This window comes from Geotrypetes seraphini, chromosome 5 (genome assembly GCF_902459505.1).
Source record: "Geotrypetes seraphini chromosome 5, aGeoSer1.1, whole genome shotgun sequence".
Lineage (NCBI taxonomy): Eukaryota > Metazoa > Chordata > Amphibia > Gymnophiona > Dermophiidae > Geotrypetes > Geotrypetes seraphini.
Genome location: NC_047088.1, coordinates 31,459,616 through 31,477,429, shown reverse-complemented (window position 1 = coordinate 31,477,429; position 17,814 = coordinate 31,459,616). Strand labels below are relative to the sequence as shown.

Genomic DNA, 17,814 nt, shown 5'->3' with positions numbered 1-17,814 from the left:
GGGAATTAAAGCAAGCTAAATGCCAAGAAGCCCATAGGTATAGAAGCGTCTTAGTATTTAGCATGTGTTAATTCCCTTAATGTGTGTTGAGACCCTAATGCTGCTTGATGCATTTTCTCCTTAAATACAGCAGGGACACATGTAATTGACCAAGTTTTTTAAAAAAAATTATTTTAGTTTCTTATATGCTACCGAAAGCTTGAAATCTATTGAAGCAGTGTACAGTCAGGTACAGTAGGTATTTTTCAGTCCCTGGAGGGCTCACAATTTAAGCTTATTCCTGAGCCAATGGAGGATTAAGTGATTTCCCCAAGAACACAATTGGAATCCCCTGGAGTTTAACCCATTCTAACCATTAAGCTACACACACACACACACACACACACTATGTAAGTTAAGTGGGTAGTTGTAGATTGGCACTTAGATAAAGATAGGGTTACCAGACGTCCGTGAAAACCCGGACATGTCCTTTTTTAGAGGTCTGTCTAGGCTCCCGGATGGACTTTCCAAAACCTGGCATTTGTCTGGGTGTTGGAAAGCCCCGATGAGCTCTGGCCATATCTGCAGGGCCTCTGAGCATGAGCGGATGACGTCACACCCACCCACGCGTACTCCAGGCCCTCCAGATGCGGCTAGAGCCCGTCCGGAAGAAGAGAGGAGGCTTTGTGGGGGCGGGGTTTGGGGCAGAACTGGGAGGGGCATGTGTCCGGGGTTTCCCAGAGAAAACTATGGTAACCCTAGATAAGGGTAATGCATTTCATATACCACCCTTCTGTGGGGCTTCCCTTAATTTTTGTACATGTCAGAATGCCCACCTTTCTGTATTGCTTTTCGTAACTTGTCCAGAGAATTATTCGGGTTCCGGCATTGTATATCAGCGGTGCTTGGATAGCTTATGACTTTACCCCAGTTCCATCCAGGTAATGCCAGGGCAGTGAGTGAGCGATACTTTTCTGGGTGGTCGTTACTGAATGTCAGTCTTAGAATGATTTGGTTTTTTTTCCTGCCTGTCACTTCTATTTGTTCACCCTTTTGTACATCTTGAACTGGGGGTGAAAGCGTACCTAGCACTGTGCTATTTATTTCACCTCTTCTGTTCCTTTCTATCCAAGGCTATAATAACTCCGCAAGTACCAGCTGATCATCTTCCTCAGCCTCACATGAGCCAGCCAACAGTTCCCTCCCAGCAAACACTAATGGTATGTTTACGAACAGCTGTGCATTACTGGCTTTATTACCGTATATACTCAAATATAAACCGATCTTAATATAAACCGAGGTAACCTTTTTTTTCTCCTAAAAAGGGGGAATGAAGTTCAACTCGCATATAAACCAAGGGAGTGAGAATGGAAAGCCAGGGCTTAGTAGCTGAGCCAAGATTAGAACTAAACCCCTTACCCCGTTCCAATCTCCACCCATCCCTCCTGTAACCTCTTCCTGCTGCTGCCATGATCTTCCTGCTGCTGCCATGATCTTCCAATACAGCCTAATGAGCCCACTTAGTCCAACACTACTGCCTCACCTAAGATGTGACACGATAATGGTGTTATTCTCTATTCCCTTTTAATTTGAGGTCTCTGCATTTCAGAGCTGCCAAAGAGAAGTGATTTTAAAGATATTTTTCAGACTATGGCATCGGATATTGGCTCAATCCCCTCCAGCTCCCTCATATCTTTCCAGTGAAATAACATATTAATTCTGGTGACTACAGCACTGGAGGAGAAGGGCAAAATATGGCTATTGCCTACCCATTATCTAGGAGGCAGGAGGGATTCCTCCTGTCCTGGCTCACCACTGGGCTTATGGTAGGCCCGCGGGAGGCCTAGAACAGGGGGGGGGGCAGATGGGCACTGACTCGAATATAAACTAAGACTCCCATTTTTGGGCCATTTTTTGGGCCCAAAAATCTAGGTTTATATTCGAGTATATACAGTATATTATTATGCAGAGCTTTCTTATTATAAATTAAGGGGCTGATATTGAACTGTGGTGGTCAGAGTTTAGTCATAACGCCAGCCACCACGGCTAAATTCAAAATGGATATTTGGCGCCAACCCAGAAGCGCAATCCGGTTAGTGATCATGTTCAGACCACTAACCATATAGCTAACAGCCTTTCTCTTTGGCAATTCTGAAATGCAGAGACCTGGATTGGCCACTGTGAGAACGGGCTACTGGGCTTGATGGACCATTGGTCTGACCCAGTAAGGCTATTCTTAGGTTCTAACTTTTATCTGGAAAGTCATCCAATTAGAAGAATGAGTATGGCTGCTAACCATGTAACCAGTGGCATAGTAAGGGAGGGAGGGGGGTACAGGAGGAACCGCTCTGGGCGCTGTCTTTGTGGGGATTCCAGCACCTAACATAAGTACTGCCATCTCCGGATCAGACCTTCGGTCCATCAAGTCCGGCGATCCGCACACGCGGAGGCCCAGCCAGGTGTACACCTGGCGTAATTTTAGTCACCCATATCCCTCTATGCCTCTTGTAAGGAGATGTGCGTCTAGTTTGCTTTTAAATCTTAGAACGGTGGATTCCGCAATAACCTCCTCTGGGAGGGAATTCCAGGTGTCCACCACTCGTTGCATGAAGCAGGACTTCCTGATAGTTGTCCTGGACTTGCCCCCCTTAGCTTCAGTCCATGTCCTCTTGTCTGTATCACATTGGACATTGCTCTATTTTGTCGATTCCTTTCAGTATTTTGAAAGTCTCGATCATATCCCCTCGCAGTCTCCTTTTTTCAAGGGAGAACAGTCCCATTCTCTTAAGTCGTTCCTCATATTCCAAATTCTCCATACCTTTTATTAGCTTCGTTGCTTGTCTCTGCACCTTTTCCAGCAGTTTTATATCCTTCTTTAGGTTGGGAGACCAATGTTGAACACAGTATTCCAAGTGTGGTCTGACCATTGCTTTTATATAGCGGCATTATAACTTTCTCCGATCTACTCATGATTCCTTTCTTTATCATGCCTAACATTCTATTTGCTTTCTTTGCCGCTGCCGCATATTGTGCCGACGGCTTCAGGGTCCTGTCTATCAGTACACCCAGGTCCTTTTCTTGTTCGCTCTTGCCCAGGGTTGCACCTGGCATTCTATACTTGTGTTCTTTGTTCTTTCTACCTAAATGCATTACTTTGCATTTTTCCACATTAAACTTCATCTGCCATTTCTCCACCCATTTCTCTAACTGACACAAGTCACTGGAGTTTCTCGCTATCCTTCTGCGATCTGATTGCCCAGCATAGCTTTGTGTCGTCTGCAAACTTGATGATCTCACTGGATGTTCCTTCTTCCAGGTCATTGATTAAAATATTAAATAAGATGGGTCCAAGTAACGAGCCCTGGTGCACACTGCTAGTCACTTTCTCCCAGTCTGAGAACTTCCCATTTATGCCCACTCTCTGCTTTCTGTTCTCCAGCTATTTGCCTATCCATCTTAATATATCTCCCTCTATTCCATGGCTTTGTAGTTTCCTGAGAAGTCTCTCATGTGGAAACTTGTCGAACGCCTTCTGGAAGTCCAAGTATATTATGTCCACCGGTTCTCCACTATCAATTTGTTTGTTCACGAGTCACGACCTCAAAAAATTGAAGTAAATTCATCAAACTTGATTTCCTTTTCCTGAAGCCATGTTGACTGGCTCTCAACAGATCGTGTGTATCCAAGTGCCAGACTATGCTATCTTTAATAAGTGCTTCAACCATCTTTCCAGGGACAGATGCAAGACTCACAGGTCTGTAGTTGCCTGGTTCTCCTCTTGTTTCTTTTTTGAAAATTGGCGTGATGTTAACTATTTTCCAGTCGTCCGGTATCTGTCCAGTTCTAATTGACAGGTTGGCAAGTTTTTGCAATAGCTCTCCGGTTTCAACCTTCAGTTCTTTTAAGACTCTCGGATGAATTCCATCCGGTCCAGGGGATTTGTCACTTTTAAGATCGTCGATCTGGTAGTATATCTGGTCCAAGTCCACTTCTACTGTGGTGAGACTGTCCTCTATTACTCCTTTGGAACACTTTCACCACTTCTGGTATTGTTGAGGTGTCCTCCTTTGTAACGACAGGCGCAAAGAAAGAATTTAGTCTGTCTGCAATTTGTTTGTCTTCCTTGATGTGCCCTTTTCTTCCCTGGTCATCCAGCGGTCCCACTGCCTCTTTTGCGGGGTTTTTCCCTTTTACGTATCTAAAGAAGGGCTTGAAATTCTTGGCCTCTTGCGCTATTTTCTCCCCATAGTCCTTTTTGGCATCCCTCACCACCTTGTGACATTTCTTCTGATCCTCTTCGCCTCCCCGCTCCTTCCCACCCCTCACCTGCTGTGCGCACGCCTTCCCTTCCACCCATGCCTCTAGTTCTTCACTGTCACGAGCAGCAGTTCCAACCCGCTGCTCTTAGAGGCCTCGGCATTCCCTCTGACATCACTTCCTGGTCGCAGGACCAGGAAGTGACATCAGAGGGAGAGCTGAGGCCAGCGTTGGCAGCAAATTGGAGATGCTGCTCACGCCAGGGAAGTTAAAGAGGTGCGGGGGAAGAGAAGGGGGTTGGGGCGCCACCTTCCTGGGTGCTTCCCACCCAAGGCATATAAACTCTAGCTGCACCCACAGACCATCCCACCGTTGTCCAGAAAATGCCAAGCTGCTCAGAGGACATATTCGGCGACACTGTCCAGTTAGTGCAACTGAATATCCCTCTCACCAGCACTTATTCGATCAGCTGCACCTGTTAAATATCGACCCCTAAACTTCTAGAAGCAAGTCAACTGACATTTAGAGGTTAAGATGAAGTTGGGATGAAGAGGAACCTAAGCACTCGAACAGCTCAGAGGATTATCAAGCCAGAAAGGTTTAGGAAGAGCTCAAATTACTACCGTTTTCCAGCACTAGACAGCAGCAGATGGCAAACGTCATTGTTATTGCTGCATTTTATTGAAGGCTTCTCTTAGATTAGACGTGCCGAAAATCATCTAGCCGTTTGTGTTAACACTCTTAAGTCAGTGTATTTTGCTGTGGCACTGAAATCGGGCCCTTTTCTTTCTGATCTGCGCAGCCAGTGTACCATTTCCCTGCTCAGATGGGGATGATGCACCAGCTGAAAGAAAAGCTAGAAGCGAGGACCCGCATACTGCAGGCTGACATCAAGACACAACAGAAAGAGCTGGACGTTATCAAAGAACAACTTCAGCTCGTTCAAGACTCCAACTTGCAGGTATCTTATCATATGATAGATGTTATCTTCCACAAAGAAATATTCAGCTGGGCCTGTAGACAGTGGTACGCCTTTAAACCTAGATCACTGTCGTTTAATGGCGTCATATCAGGCAGGAATAAAAAGAAGTCAGTTTAACGACATAATTTGAAGTTGAGGAGTTGTAGACTTAGGAGCAATGTTGGGAAATTCTTTTTTCACAGAGAAGGTAGTGGATGCCTTGAATGGCCATCCTGAAGGGAGGGGGGTGGAGAAGAAAACGGTGACGGAATTCCAAAACGTGGGGGGTGAACACAGAGGATTTCTAAGCAGAATATGAATGAGCAGACTTTTACAAGTCTGAATCCAGCCAAGGAGATGGTTTGGACAGGCCGGAGTGAGCGTCAACGGCAACTCCAGTAGTTGGAACCCAAGGACAGTTCCAGTAGACTTCTATGGCCCAGAAATAACAAACAAAAAAGACATTTTAATTTAATCATGAAATTGTGATGCATGGGATTACAGAGCAGACTGGATGGACCGTTCAGGTCTTTATCTGCCGTCATTCACTATGTTACTATCCCCACCCCACCCCCTTTTACAAAACTGTAGTGTGGTTTTTAGCGTCAGCCATGGTGGTAACAGTTCCAACGCTCATAGGAATTCTGTGAATGTTGGATCTGTTACCGCCGTGGCCGGTGCTGAAAACCACACAATGGTTTTGCAAGAGGAGGGGCATGTTAACAATTTGGAAGTATTAGCAAAGAATATTTAGCAAAACGGAACTAGGAAAAAGCCTGGGAGAAGTAGATTTATGAGCACAAACTGCAGTTTTGACAAGAACATATTTTCCAGACCTGCTTTTCGAAACAAGTATGGTTTTACTCCACAAATCCTGCTACCGTCCTATCTTTATGATTTATTATTTCAGCAGTGATTATCTTCTGTGCATAGGTCAAGGTCATTTTTTTGCAATGAAGGGCATATGGGACCCTTTTATACATGCTTACTGCAGGTTAAAATACACTAACCATGTGATAAAAAATAAAATTTATTTTTTAGCTCTGGGAGCATGTTTGGGAATGGAGAATGGGTGTTGCTGTTCTAATCAGTTAACGTGTTCAAAGGTCTTTTAAAAAGCTGGCTCTTTAAGGACGCTTTCAACTGAGCTGCTTGAATTCCATAAAACTCAAATATTCTACAGTGGACTAAAATCCTTTAAATGAAAATTGAGTGGGTAACAATTCCCTATCCTATTGTCTTAACCTCTATGCTCTCTTTATTTTTTTATGCATTGTAATTAAACCCATCTTCCTCTTGTTTCATGTAGTGTCACAGTTTTAAGTATGTGTTGTTGTTGTTGTTTTTTTTTTTAAAATTAAACCATGTAAATCGCATTAGAATATGATATTGCAATCAAATCAGATTTTTAAATGAACTTGAAACTTGGGCATTGCCGCATGCTAACTGATTACTGCAGGATTATCATGTGAGCTCTTACCACTTACAAAATTTGAGGGACCCCTGAAAAATTCTCTGCCCAACCAACAAAGCTGGGGCAGACTCCATCGAGGGCTATACATTTAGTCCATTGATTTTTTATTTTTTATTTTTTTCCTTTTTTTTCCATTCCATCAGAAAAATACAAAACGAAAAAAGCAGAAAATCACCAGTCTAAGTGTATAGCCCTCGATGGAGACTGCCTCGACTTTGTTGGTTGGGCAGAGAATTTTTCAGCGGCCCCTCGTAGATGTCAGTAATTGCTCACATGGTAAAAGCCATACACTATTGGGAAAATTAGTGTATAGAAATAGAATTTTGGCCATTTACTGGTAATGTTAAACATGGGCTTAGCAAGTAGGAAAAACCTGCCCTGGGGGATAGCGCAGGCCACGTTGTAGCGCTGCTTAGTAAAAGGATTGCACTCGTAGCAGGGATTATCTAGGGTAAATGGGATAACTTCTGGTGTGCATTAGCCTTCTGTAAAAGTACTATATCACCAAATCAGAATTCACATTTTATCAATAAGATCATAGCTTAAAGGTTGAAATTAAAATTCTCTAATAAGATATTCTACCAAGGTTTTAATAGTTATTTACATTTCCTGTTGCTGAGCAGGATTGGGTCAGGCACAGAAGTGAGTGACATTGTTACACAGCTCTGGAATAGAATGGCTTGCTCAGAGTTCAGAATTTAGGGGCCATTTTACTAAGCTGTAGTAAGCGCTACTGTGCACTTAGGGCTCCTTTTACTATGGTGCATTAGGGCCTTAACGTGCGGAATAGCGTGTGCTAGACCTTAACGCCAGGATTGAGCTGGCATTATTCTAGAAGTGTAGCGCGCGGTAATTTCGTGCGTGCGCTAAAAACGCTAGCGCACCTTAGTAAGAGGAGCCCTTAGGCCCAGATTCTATAAATGGTGCCTGAAGTTAGGTGCTTTGATTGGTACCCTTAGCTGATTTAGGCGTCTAACTTAATTTTCTCAATTGGCTTAATCATTACCCTTAATTGAAAGCACCATTAAAAAACGATTAAAAAAATAATTAGCTGGTAGGCGCCTACCACTATGAGGTAGGTGCTACGCTGAAGCACCTATCAGCAAAAAGGTGTGGTTGGGGTAGATTAGGGTGGATTTTGGTTAGGCGTTTACATGAGACACCTATAAGCAAGTAGGTGTGGTTGAGGTAGATTCTGGGTGGATTTTGGGTAGGTGTCTACATGAGGCACCTACCAGCAACTAGGTGTGGTTGGGGTAGATTTGGGGTAGGCGTCTACATGAGGCACCTACCAGCAAGTAGATGTGATAAGGATAGATTCTGGGCAGATTTTAGGTAGGCGTCTACATGAGACACCTACCAGCAAATAGATGTGATTGGGGTAGATTCTGGGCAGATTTTGGGTAGGCGTCTACATGAAGCACCTACCGACAAGTAGATGTGATTTGGGTAGATTCTGGGCGGATTTTGGGTAGGCGTCTACATGAGACACCTACCGGCAAGTAAATGTGATTGGGGTAGATTCTGGGCGGATTTTGGGTAGGTATCTACATGAGGCACCTACTAGCAAGTAGGTGTGGTTGGGGTAGGTTTTGGGTAGGCGTCTACATGAGGCACCTACCAGCAAGTAGGTGTGGTTGGGATAGATTTGGGTAGGCGTCTACATGAGGCACCTACCAGCAAGTAGGTGTGGTTGGGATAGATTTGGGTAGGCGTCTACATGAGGCACCTACCAGCAAGTAGATGTGATTGGGGTAGATTCTGAGCAGATTTTGGGTAGGCATCTACATGAGGCACCTACCGGCAAGTAGATGTGATTGGGGTAGATTCTAGGCAGATTTTGGGTAGGCGTCTACATGAGGCACCTACCGACAAGTAGATGTGATTGGGGTAGATTCTGGGCAGATTTTGGGTAGGTGTCTACATGAGGTACCTACCAGCAAGTAGGTGTGGTTGAGGTAGATTTTGGGTAGGCGTCTACATGAGGCACCTACCAGCAAGTAGATGTGATTGGGGTAGATTCTGGGCGGATTTTGGGTAGGCGTCTACATGAGGCACCTACCGGCAAGTAGATGTGATTAGGGTAGATTCTGGGCAGATTTTGGGTAGGCATCTACATGAGGCACCTACCGGCAAATAGATGTGATTGGGGTAGATTCTGGGCGGATTTTGGGTAGGCGTCTACATGAGGCACCTACCAGCAAGTAGGTATGATTGGGGTAGATTCTGGGTGGATTTTTGGGTGTGGCCTAAACAGCAGTGTGCTGAGTATTCAATGCCTACTGGTGCCTACAACCACTTGGACACTGCTAGACAGATGTTTGATAATTGTGCTCAATGCCGCCTGGCCGTTAGGCGCCATTTATAGAATCAGGACCTTACTGCAGCTTAAAATGGCATTCTGCAAGACGTACTCGGGCACCCTAAGGTAACTGCCAAATCAGTGCACACTAAAAAATATTATTTTAATTTTTTCTTAAACGGGATGTGCCTGGGGGCAGAGAGTGAGTGTTCCTGCACTAATCAGTGAGCAGAATTACATTACTACGTGCTAATTGATTAGCACAGGATTACCATATGAACCTGTAGGGGCTGATTCTGGAAGTGGTGCCTGCTGTGTGTCAATCACGGCCAAGCACCACTTTCAGAATCGCGGTGCCCAGTGGCCCTGGGCGCTGGAAACGTAGGCCAGGGTTTAACAGGCCTACGTTTCTGGCACCTAGGAACTTGGCCAGTGGCATAGTAAGGGTGAGCATCACCTGGGGCGGTGGCGCTCCTTCCCCCCCCACCGCGTGTGTCCCCCCCTTTCACTTCCCCATACTTTTTTAACTTCTCCGACTCAGGCCCACCCAGTTGCTGAAGACCTATGATGTTACTATGTGGCTGGCAGGATCCCCAAGCTCTGTTATCCCTCCCCTCATGTAGCTTTTCAAATGCAACTTTGCCAGCAGCAAGCAGTAACCGATGCAAGTTGCTTCGCACCAGCTCATGCCTTCCTTCTACATAGGCCTGCCTAAATGGAAAACAGGAAGTTGCATCAGAGAGTAGACTGTGTTTGAGCTGGCGCTGAGCAGCTTGCGTCAGTCACTGCTTGCTGCTGGCGAAGTGCCATATAAAAGGTACAAAGATGGGGGGGGGGAGGAGCTGAGAGCCGGGATTGCCTGCAAGGAGGATGGGTGGGAGTTGATGGTTGGATCATCTGGGGCAGATGTTGAGTGCCCAGATTGCCAGCAAGGTGTGGGGAGTTAAGAGTCTGGATCCCCTGCGGGGTGGGGGTAGGGGGGCTAGAGAGCAATGGGTGGGGCTCCTTTGCCCACTCATCTTGGGTCCAGACCCACCCAAAATTGGATGTCTGCCTGTGCCCCTGACATGCACATGCAAGCTACAGACTAAAAAATATTTCTGAATATTTTCGGTGGGGTGGGGTGAGGGGTTGTCAGCGCAAATCAGTTCATACAGCCACATTACCATGTGCTAACTGATTAGCAGGGGACAATCAACTAATTCAATCCACCTCAAGCAGACACAGGAGAACCCACACAACATTCACACACCTGCCAACCAAAAATGTCAACAAAGAAAACTGTATGACAACCTATTGGCCACCAGAGCAGCGAAACTGGACAGAAAACTCACCAATCTGCTGATTTCGACCACAGACTACAACCTTCAAAAAAGAAACAAAAACTCTACTCTTCAAAAAATACATAAAACCAATATAACACAACCAGATCTGTCCCAAACTTCACCTGCAATACTATCTACTCCTTAGCAAATTAGAAAATGTTCAGACTATTCCATATGTACTTCTTAATATCACAACAATTCTTATGTAATCCGCCTTGAACCGCAAGGTAATTGCGGAATAGAAATCACTAATGTAATGTAATGTAATTAGCACGTATAAAATGGATGGTGATAAGGGTTCATGTACTAACTTATGTTAAAGGTGGTGGGCTAGCAAATTAGTGCATGGCCATAGTTGGGAAAATGGAAAACTAGCCCTTTTTCCAGCTGCAGTAAAAATGGTCTTAGTGCATAGGAAGGACCTGCTTAAGGATAAGCTAAGGCCACTTTGTGCTGCAGCTTAGTAAAGGGGCCCCTTAATTTGTTCTCACCAGTGGTATAGTAAGGGAGATTGGCACCCGGGGAACTGGTGCCCGGCATCACCGCACCATGTGCACCCTTACTCTTCTCCACCGCTTCCGCTTTGCCCCCACGTACCTCTTGAAATGTTCACCGGCACGATCAGCATCTTCCACTTGGCTTCCTTCTGACATCACTTCCTGGTCCCACAATCAGGAAGTGACGTCAGGAGGGAGCCGACACCAGCGTGAGCAGCAAGTGGAAGATACTGCTTGCGACGGCGAACATTTAAAGAGGTACGGGGGTGGTGGAGAGGAGGAGAGGCGCCAGTGCCCCCCACAAAGACAGCGCCCGGGGAGGTCCACCTCCTCGCCCCCCCCTCCCCCTTACTCTCACTGTTGTTGAAATCTATGCAGCTGAAAGATCCAATGCTTTGACAGGCTTTCCACTTGTCTAATCTGTCTGGATTTCAGTCATAATCAAGTGAAATACAAACATTGTTTTCACTCATCTTTACAAGGCCAAAAGTCTATACAGCCCAACCATGTGTATGCTAAGGCCAACGCTCTGACATCTAGGCTACTTATGTTACTATTCTCTGAACAGGTTAATACATAGTTTTTCTTTACTGCATGTATTTCATGCAGCTCAGCTTCTAAATGTGGAAACTATGTAATGTCCCTCTTGAGAACATCCTATATTGAACTGATGTCAATTACTGTCAGGAGATTAATTAAATTAGGTTATAATTATGCTCATGAACTAACAGCCCCTCTCCCTTTGTCTTAAAGATGTTGTTGCTTCAGCCTATGTCTGTAGGCTTTAACAATGTGCAGCAGCAGGACCCGAGGCGGACATCCCGACAACCAACCGGAGCCACCAGGCAAAGTACAGACCTAGGCAAGCAATCTCCGGGCCAGATGGGAGCCAAGCGGTTTTGCGGCCCTCACATTGCCTCACAACACCAGTTCCTCAGGGAACCTGTTTTGACGTCCTCCCAGGTAAAAAAAATAAAATAAAAATCTATAAAACCAGAAATTATATTTTGAGGAAGAGAAAGAGGAAAATGGAGATCATTTTTTTATTTCAGTTATGTACAAATTATTCTTTTTATTTCAATCTATGAAGAATCAATCATTTCTCTCACATCTCTCTTACCCAGACAGGGTCCAGTAGGTAAAAGTGTTTATCTATCTAACAGCACCTGCTACCTAGAGGAATACCACTAAGAGCCCCTTTTACAAAACTGCGATAGAGCATCTCCTGTGGCAAATGCACCGAAGCCCACTCAATTCCTATAGGCTTCGGTGCATTTGCCATGGGAGAACCGCTTCCATGGATTTGTAAAAAGGGGCCCTAAGAGTCAGTGTTACTATCCGGATAATGTTGCTGACCTGCTGTTAGTGATCTGTAATCTGTCGCTAAAATTGTCTGTAATACCTGAAGATTGGAGGGTGGCCAATGTTATGCCAATTTTAAAAAAAGGGTTCCAGGGGAGATCTTGGAAATTACAGACCGGTAAGCCTGACTTCAGTGCAAGGCAAAATGGTTGAAATAATTGTAAAAAATAAAATTGTGAAACACATATGCAAACATGATTTAATGAGACAGAGTCAGCATGGATTCAGCCAAGATAGATCTTGCCTCACCAATTTGCTTGACTTCTTTGAAGGTATAAATAAACTTGTGGATAAAGGTGAGCCGGTTGATGTAGTGTATCTAGATTTTCCGGAAACTTTTGACAGAGTTCCTTATGAGAGGCTCCTGAGAAAATTCAAGAGTCATGGAATAGGTGGCAAAGTTCAGTTGTGGATTAGGAATTGGTTATCGGATAGAAAACAGAGGGTAGGGTTAGTCATTTTTCTCAGTGGAGGAGAGTAAAGAGTGGAGTGCCGCAGGGGTCTGTACTGGGACCGGTGCTATTTAACTTATTTATAAATTATCTGGAAATTGGAAATGGTGAATGAGGTTATTAAATTTGCAGATGACTGTTGAAAATTGTTAAAGCGCATGCGTATTGTGAAAAATTAGAGGCAGACTTTAGGAAATTTGAAGACTGGGCATCCAAGTGGCAGATGAAATTTAATGTGGACAAATGCAAAGTGATGTATATTGGGAAGAATAACCTGAATCACAGTTACCGGTTGCTAGGGTTAACCTTGGGGGTTAGCTCCCAAGAAAAGGATCTGGGTGTCATTTTAGATAATATGATGAAACCTTCTGCCCAATTTGTGGAAGGCAGCCAAAAAAGCAAACAGGATGCTAGGAATTATTAAAAAGGGGATGGTTAATAAGACTAAGAATGTTATAAATCCTCTGTATCGCTCCATGGTGCGACCTCATCTGGAGTATTGTGTTCAATTCTGGTCTCCTTATCTCAAGAAAGATATAGCGGCACTAGAAAAGGTTCAAAGAAGAGCGACAAAGATGGTAAAGGGGATGGAACTCCTCTCATATGGAAAAGAGACGGCTGAGGGGAGATATGATTGGTCTACAAAATCCTGAATGATGTAGAATGGGTACAAATGGATCGATTTTTCACTCCATCAAAAATTAAAAAGACTAGGGGACACTCGAGGAAGTTACAGGGAAATACTTTTAAAATCAAGAGGAAGAAATATTTTTTTCACTCAGAGAATAGTTAAGCTCTGGAATGCATTGCCAGAGGTTGTAGTAAGAGCAGATAGCATAGCTGTTTTTAAGATAGGGTTGGACAATTTTCTGGAGGTAAGGTCCATAATCTGTTATTGAGAAAGGCATGGGAGAGGCCTTGGATTTTGGCCAGATACTAGGGACCTGGATTTACATGGGAGTGGGCTATAGTCGCCTAAGGCCACTTCTGACATAAACCATGCCCACGTTGCCCTCAGTTGTCCTTAGGCATGCCTAGGTGCTTCTGTAGGCACACAAATGGCAACTTCATGTAGGCGCTGTAAACCACATCGATTTATTAAATATGCGTCCTGATTGGGGCGCCATTACTAGAATTCAACCCAAGATTGGATAACCATCAGACCTTTAAAGAAGGACCAAACACAGGCCATGTTTTAGCACTATACTTGTTTTGGGGGGTCATCCTTCATGATACACCTTGAGTGAGGTTCAGTAATGTGTCTCAAATAGGGCAAGCACTACATGAACTAGTAGTTGCTTCTGTTGAGTCACGCTTGCCCCATTTGGGGTACATTACTATACCCCTGCTGCAGGCATTATGCTGGAATATGATTGGTGTTGGGTAGGGTTACCAGACGCCTGGATTTGCCCGGACATGTCCTCTTTCTAGAGGGCATGTCCGGACGGCTTTTCAAAACCCTGCACTTTGTCTGGGTTTTGAAAAGCAGGTTGTGTCGGGAGGGGAATCCGCGCATGCGCCGATGCTTCGCAGTGATATCATCGCGTCGTATCTGCGCATGCGCGGATGCTCGACCGACGAGAACAGGCTGAGGGAGCGAGGCTGGGGTGTGGGCATAATGGGGCGGGGATGGGTGGGCCCGGGGGGAGGATCTATGGATCTGAATTTTACATAAGTAAAATCTGGTAACCTTCATTAAAGGTTTGATGGTTACCCAGTCTTGGAGGCCCTTGGTGCTTTTTTTCTGGTTGATGATTTTCTAATGTTGCCATTAGCATTTAGCCATTAAAAAGAATTACCATGTGAGGACTTGACACCTATCGGGTATGCCGTGCAGTAATCCTGCGCTAACAGTGTCTAGTAATGTTGCTGTGCTGAGTAGCGCAGGCATGCCCACTAACTGTCCCCACGCGCGCCTCCTCCATGAAAAAATTTCCAAATATTCTTAGCATATCATTAATGCATGCAGATTTGGAACGTACTGCAGGACACCTGAGTGAGTTCCTTCTCACGATCCAAGCAGCAGGAGGAAATCTGAATTGTTAATTGCAATTTTTATTCCAGCACTAACAAGTCCTTTTACCCTTAGGTACAGCAGCAGCAACAGCAGCAACAACCACACCAGCAGCATGTAATGAGAGGAAACCAGAGCCAGCAAGCAGCTCTGCCTGTGCAGACCCACACAAGTATTGCCATGCCTCTCTACAGCACCTCCATGATGTTCTCCCCAACACATCCCACCACAGTCTCTGCTCAGATGCCGACCGAGATGAACTCTTCCAATTACAGCCAAGACAGGCAGTTAAGGTGTGTAACTAGAAAAGACCAATTGCTCCGTTGATGAAGCTTTCATGTTTGCACTTGAGAAGGGGGGGAGAGTGTGGCGCAGTGGTTAAAGCTACAGCCTCAGCACCCTGGGGTTGTGGGTTCAAACCCACGCTGCTCCTTGTGACCCTGGGCAAGTCACTTAGGCCTAGATTCACTAACCTCACGATCTGTGTCCGATCCGTGAGCAATTGGCGGCAGGCCGACCGATTCGCCATCCGTCTTCATGCAAATGGAGGTGATCGGAAGCACTCCCCCAACCGACTGCACGGATCGGATTGAGTCGGGGGGGAGCCCTGACAGTAGTAACAGGAGAAGCAGCCTCCTGTCACTGCTGTCAGGACTTCTGTCGGCGCTTTTTTTTTTTTTCCCATTTTTTTAATGGGCCGCAAAACATCAGGCCTATAAAAAAAAAAAAAGAAAGGAAAAAAAGCCTCTCCTACACGACAAAGCGCCCCCGACACCCCAGCCATTCCACCTAACGCTGCCCGCGTGAATATGGCAGGAGGGATGCCAACTCCCTCCTGCCACCAAACGATTGCAACTAACCAGCCCACACCCCCCCACAACCGGCCCACCCCTGGCCTGGCCCAACCCGACACCTCCCATGTACCTAAAAGTTGGGAGCAGGAGGGGTGCTCAGTCCCTCCGTCTCCTTAGGCCTCCAGCACTGTCTTCGTGAGCAGGAAGAACCGCAAAGTCCTCCTGCTCCTGCCCCTCCTCCATGACATAATGCAAATGTGGGCCTTAGGCCCCGCCCTGGTGCATCATGTGATGCACGGGGAGGAGCCTAAGGCCCTGATTGGCTCAGGCGCCACAGGCTCCTCCCTTGTGAGCCCGCTGGGACAGACAGGGAAAAATGCTTCAGTACCTGAATAAATTCATGTAAACCGTTCTGAGCTCTCCTGGGAGAACAGTATAGAAAACTGAATAAATAATATTGAATGTGGAGCTTGTAGACCCACAGGTACTTAGGGGCAGTTTCTATAAATGGCTCCCCAGTAGGGGGCGCCTAGCCAAGCTCCACATGGAACTCATTGCTTAATTGGCATGGTAACTGACCACACCATTATAAGCTCATTACAAAAAAATTGAAAACAATTAAGAGTTCCATGCAGTGCCTGCCTGAAAAGTGGGTGTGGTTAGGCGTGGAGAATAGGCGTGGTATGACTTAGGTGTTGCCAGGCATCTGGGTTAGGTGCCAGTAAATTAGGTCAAGAAAATTCTGGCTGAATATACCTGCCTAGCGACGCCTAAGCTGAGTCAGGCGCCATGCATGATTCTGCAAATGACGCCTAGTGGTTGATTGACAACGGCACTGAGCGGCGCATAGAGTCGGGTCCTTAGTACTTGCTGACCTGCAAAATCATTTTCAAAAGAAAACTGACCATTAATTTGCAGTAAGTAAGGAATGTGGATATCTTTTGTTTCACCGCAGTCCTTTGTACATGCTTTGAAGCTGATGCATGCATCTACCTACATGAAACGGTTCATAGTCAGTGGCGCGCAAGATGCCAGCGCGCTAACGATCCAGCGCCGACAATTAAGCGCAAGACAAAAGCGCACGGGGGAAAAAGTAATTTTTAAAGAGCTCCGACGGAAGGTTTGGGGTGGCAAACCCCCCCCCCCACTTTATTGGTTAGTGTTCGCGCTGCTGTTGGAGGGTGGTTCGGGGGATTGGAAACCTCCATTATAGCGAAAACGGAACTTTTTCTGATTTTTTTCAGGAAAAGTTCCGTTTTCTCTATAATGTGGGGGGTTTCACCCCCCACAACGGCAGCGCGGACACTAACCAATAAAGTGGGGGGTTGCTACCCCAAACCCCCAGTCAGAGCTCTTTAAAAATTATTTTTCCCTCCGCGCGCTTCTGTCTTGCGCCGAATTGTCGGCGCGCTGGCGTCCGGCGCGCGATTATCCCATCGCCACATGAAACTTCAAAATGCAGCCTGTATGCTTACCCCTTGTGCTAGGTGGATACTTTTTGCGTTATTCTGTATTCGTGATTTGGTATACCTCTACAACCGACAAACAAATCTCAGGAGTTCTAAATAAAGCGGGAAAGGGACTGCATAGTTGATAGTCGAGAGGGCAATAAATCAGGCACACTCTTGGCAAGAAAGAGGAGAGTTGAAAGAGTAAATCAAGGGGTGGGGAAGAAGGAAAGAGGAAAAGGAAGAGCATGGGAGCAAATTCACAAGACACAGTGTCATCATCACACATCGCCAAACGGCACACTTAAACAGCCACATCTTAACGGCTGCTTTGAATTTGGACCGAGAGCGTTGCCATTCTATGCATAATTTTATGACCCATCTTCACCCTGCCCTTTCTTCCCCATTTGATTTTACAGATAGTATAGGGTCAAAAACTGAATAGGCTACTATCGCCATAAGGACTAAAAACCCATGATAGGGAAGTTGTACTGCCTGTTTCTCATAGATGGCTGGCAAAAAGCCCTGCAAATCCTCTCTGAGCACAGGGGATTCCAGAGGGTAGTGTATCTGTCATGCCGTAATATTTGCTATTCAATCGGAAGGAAAGAATGCCTTTTCCCAGACCCTGCTCTGAAGGATGAATGGTTTTGATTTTTATCTCGTTCCTTTGCAGGTTTGTGCCGGAACAGCAATTGCTGACCCCTTCGTTACAGATGCAGCCAATCACCGGTAGCACAGTCATAGCTCCTCCGCCGCCCCCTGCCTACACGCCCTCTGTCATGATCCCACACACCACCTTCTCCTCCCAGCAGACTCACCCCACAGTCCATCTGCACTCTCGACCGCAGCCACAGCCGCAACAGCAGCAGCACCAGCTCTACCTTCAGGTAACGTAGCAAGGGAGCACGCCAAAGAGCCTACAGCGAAGTGGATGTGTGGCCTAGCG

At 45.8% G+C, this 17,814-nt stretch overlaps 1 protein-coding gene across 2 annotated transcripts in view; it reads left to right on the top strand.

Moving 5' to 3' along the window:
- The window catches only part of PASD1 (PAS domain containing repressor 1), a 128,362-nt gene that overhangs the window by 98,971 nt on the left and 11,577 nt on the right, over nt 1–17,814 (top strand). For both annotated transcript variants that reach the window (XM_033944274.1, XM_033944275.1), the window contains 5 exons: nt 1,113–1,199; nt 5,039–5,197; nt 11,549–11,758; nt 14,699–14,916; nt 17,542–17,755. In XM_033944274.1, coding sequence (XP_033800165.1) covers nt 1,113–1,199; nt 5,039–5,197; nt 11,549–11,758; nt 14,699–14,916; nt 17,542–17,755 — 888 coding nt within the window. The remainder of the gene's footprint in view (nt 1–1,112; nt 1,200–5,038; nt 5,198–11,548; nt 11,759–14,698; nt 14,917–17,541; nt 17,756–17,814) is intronic.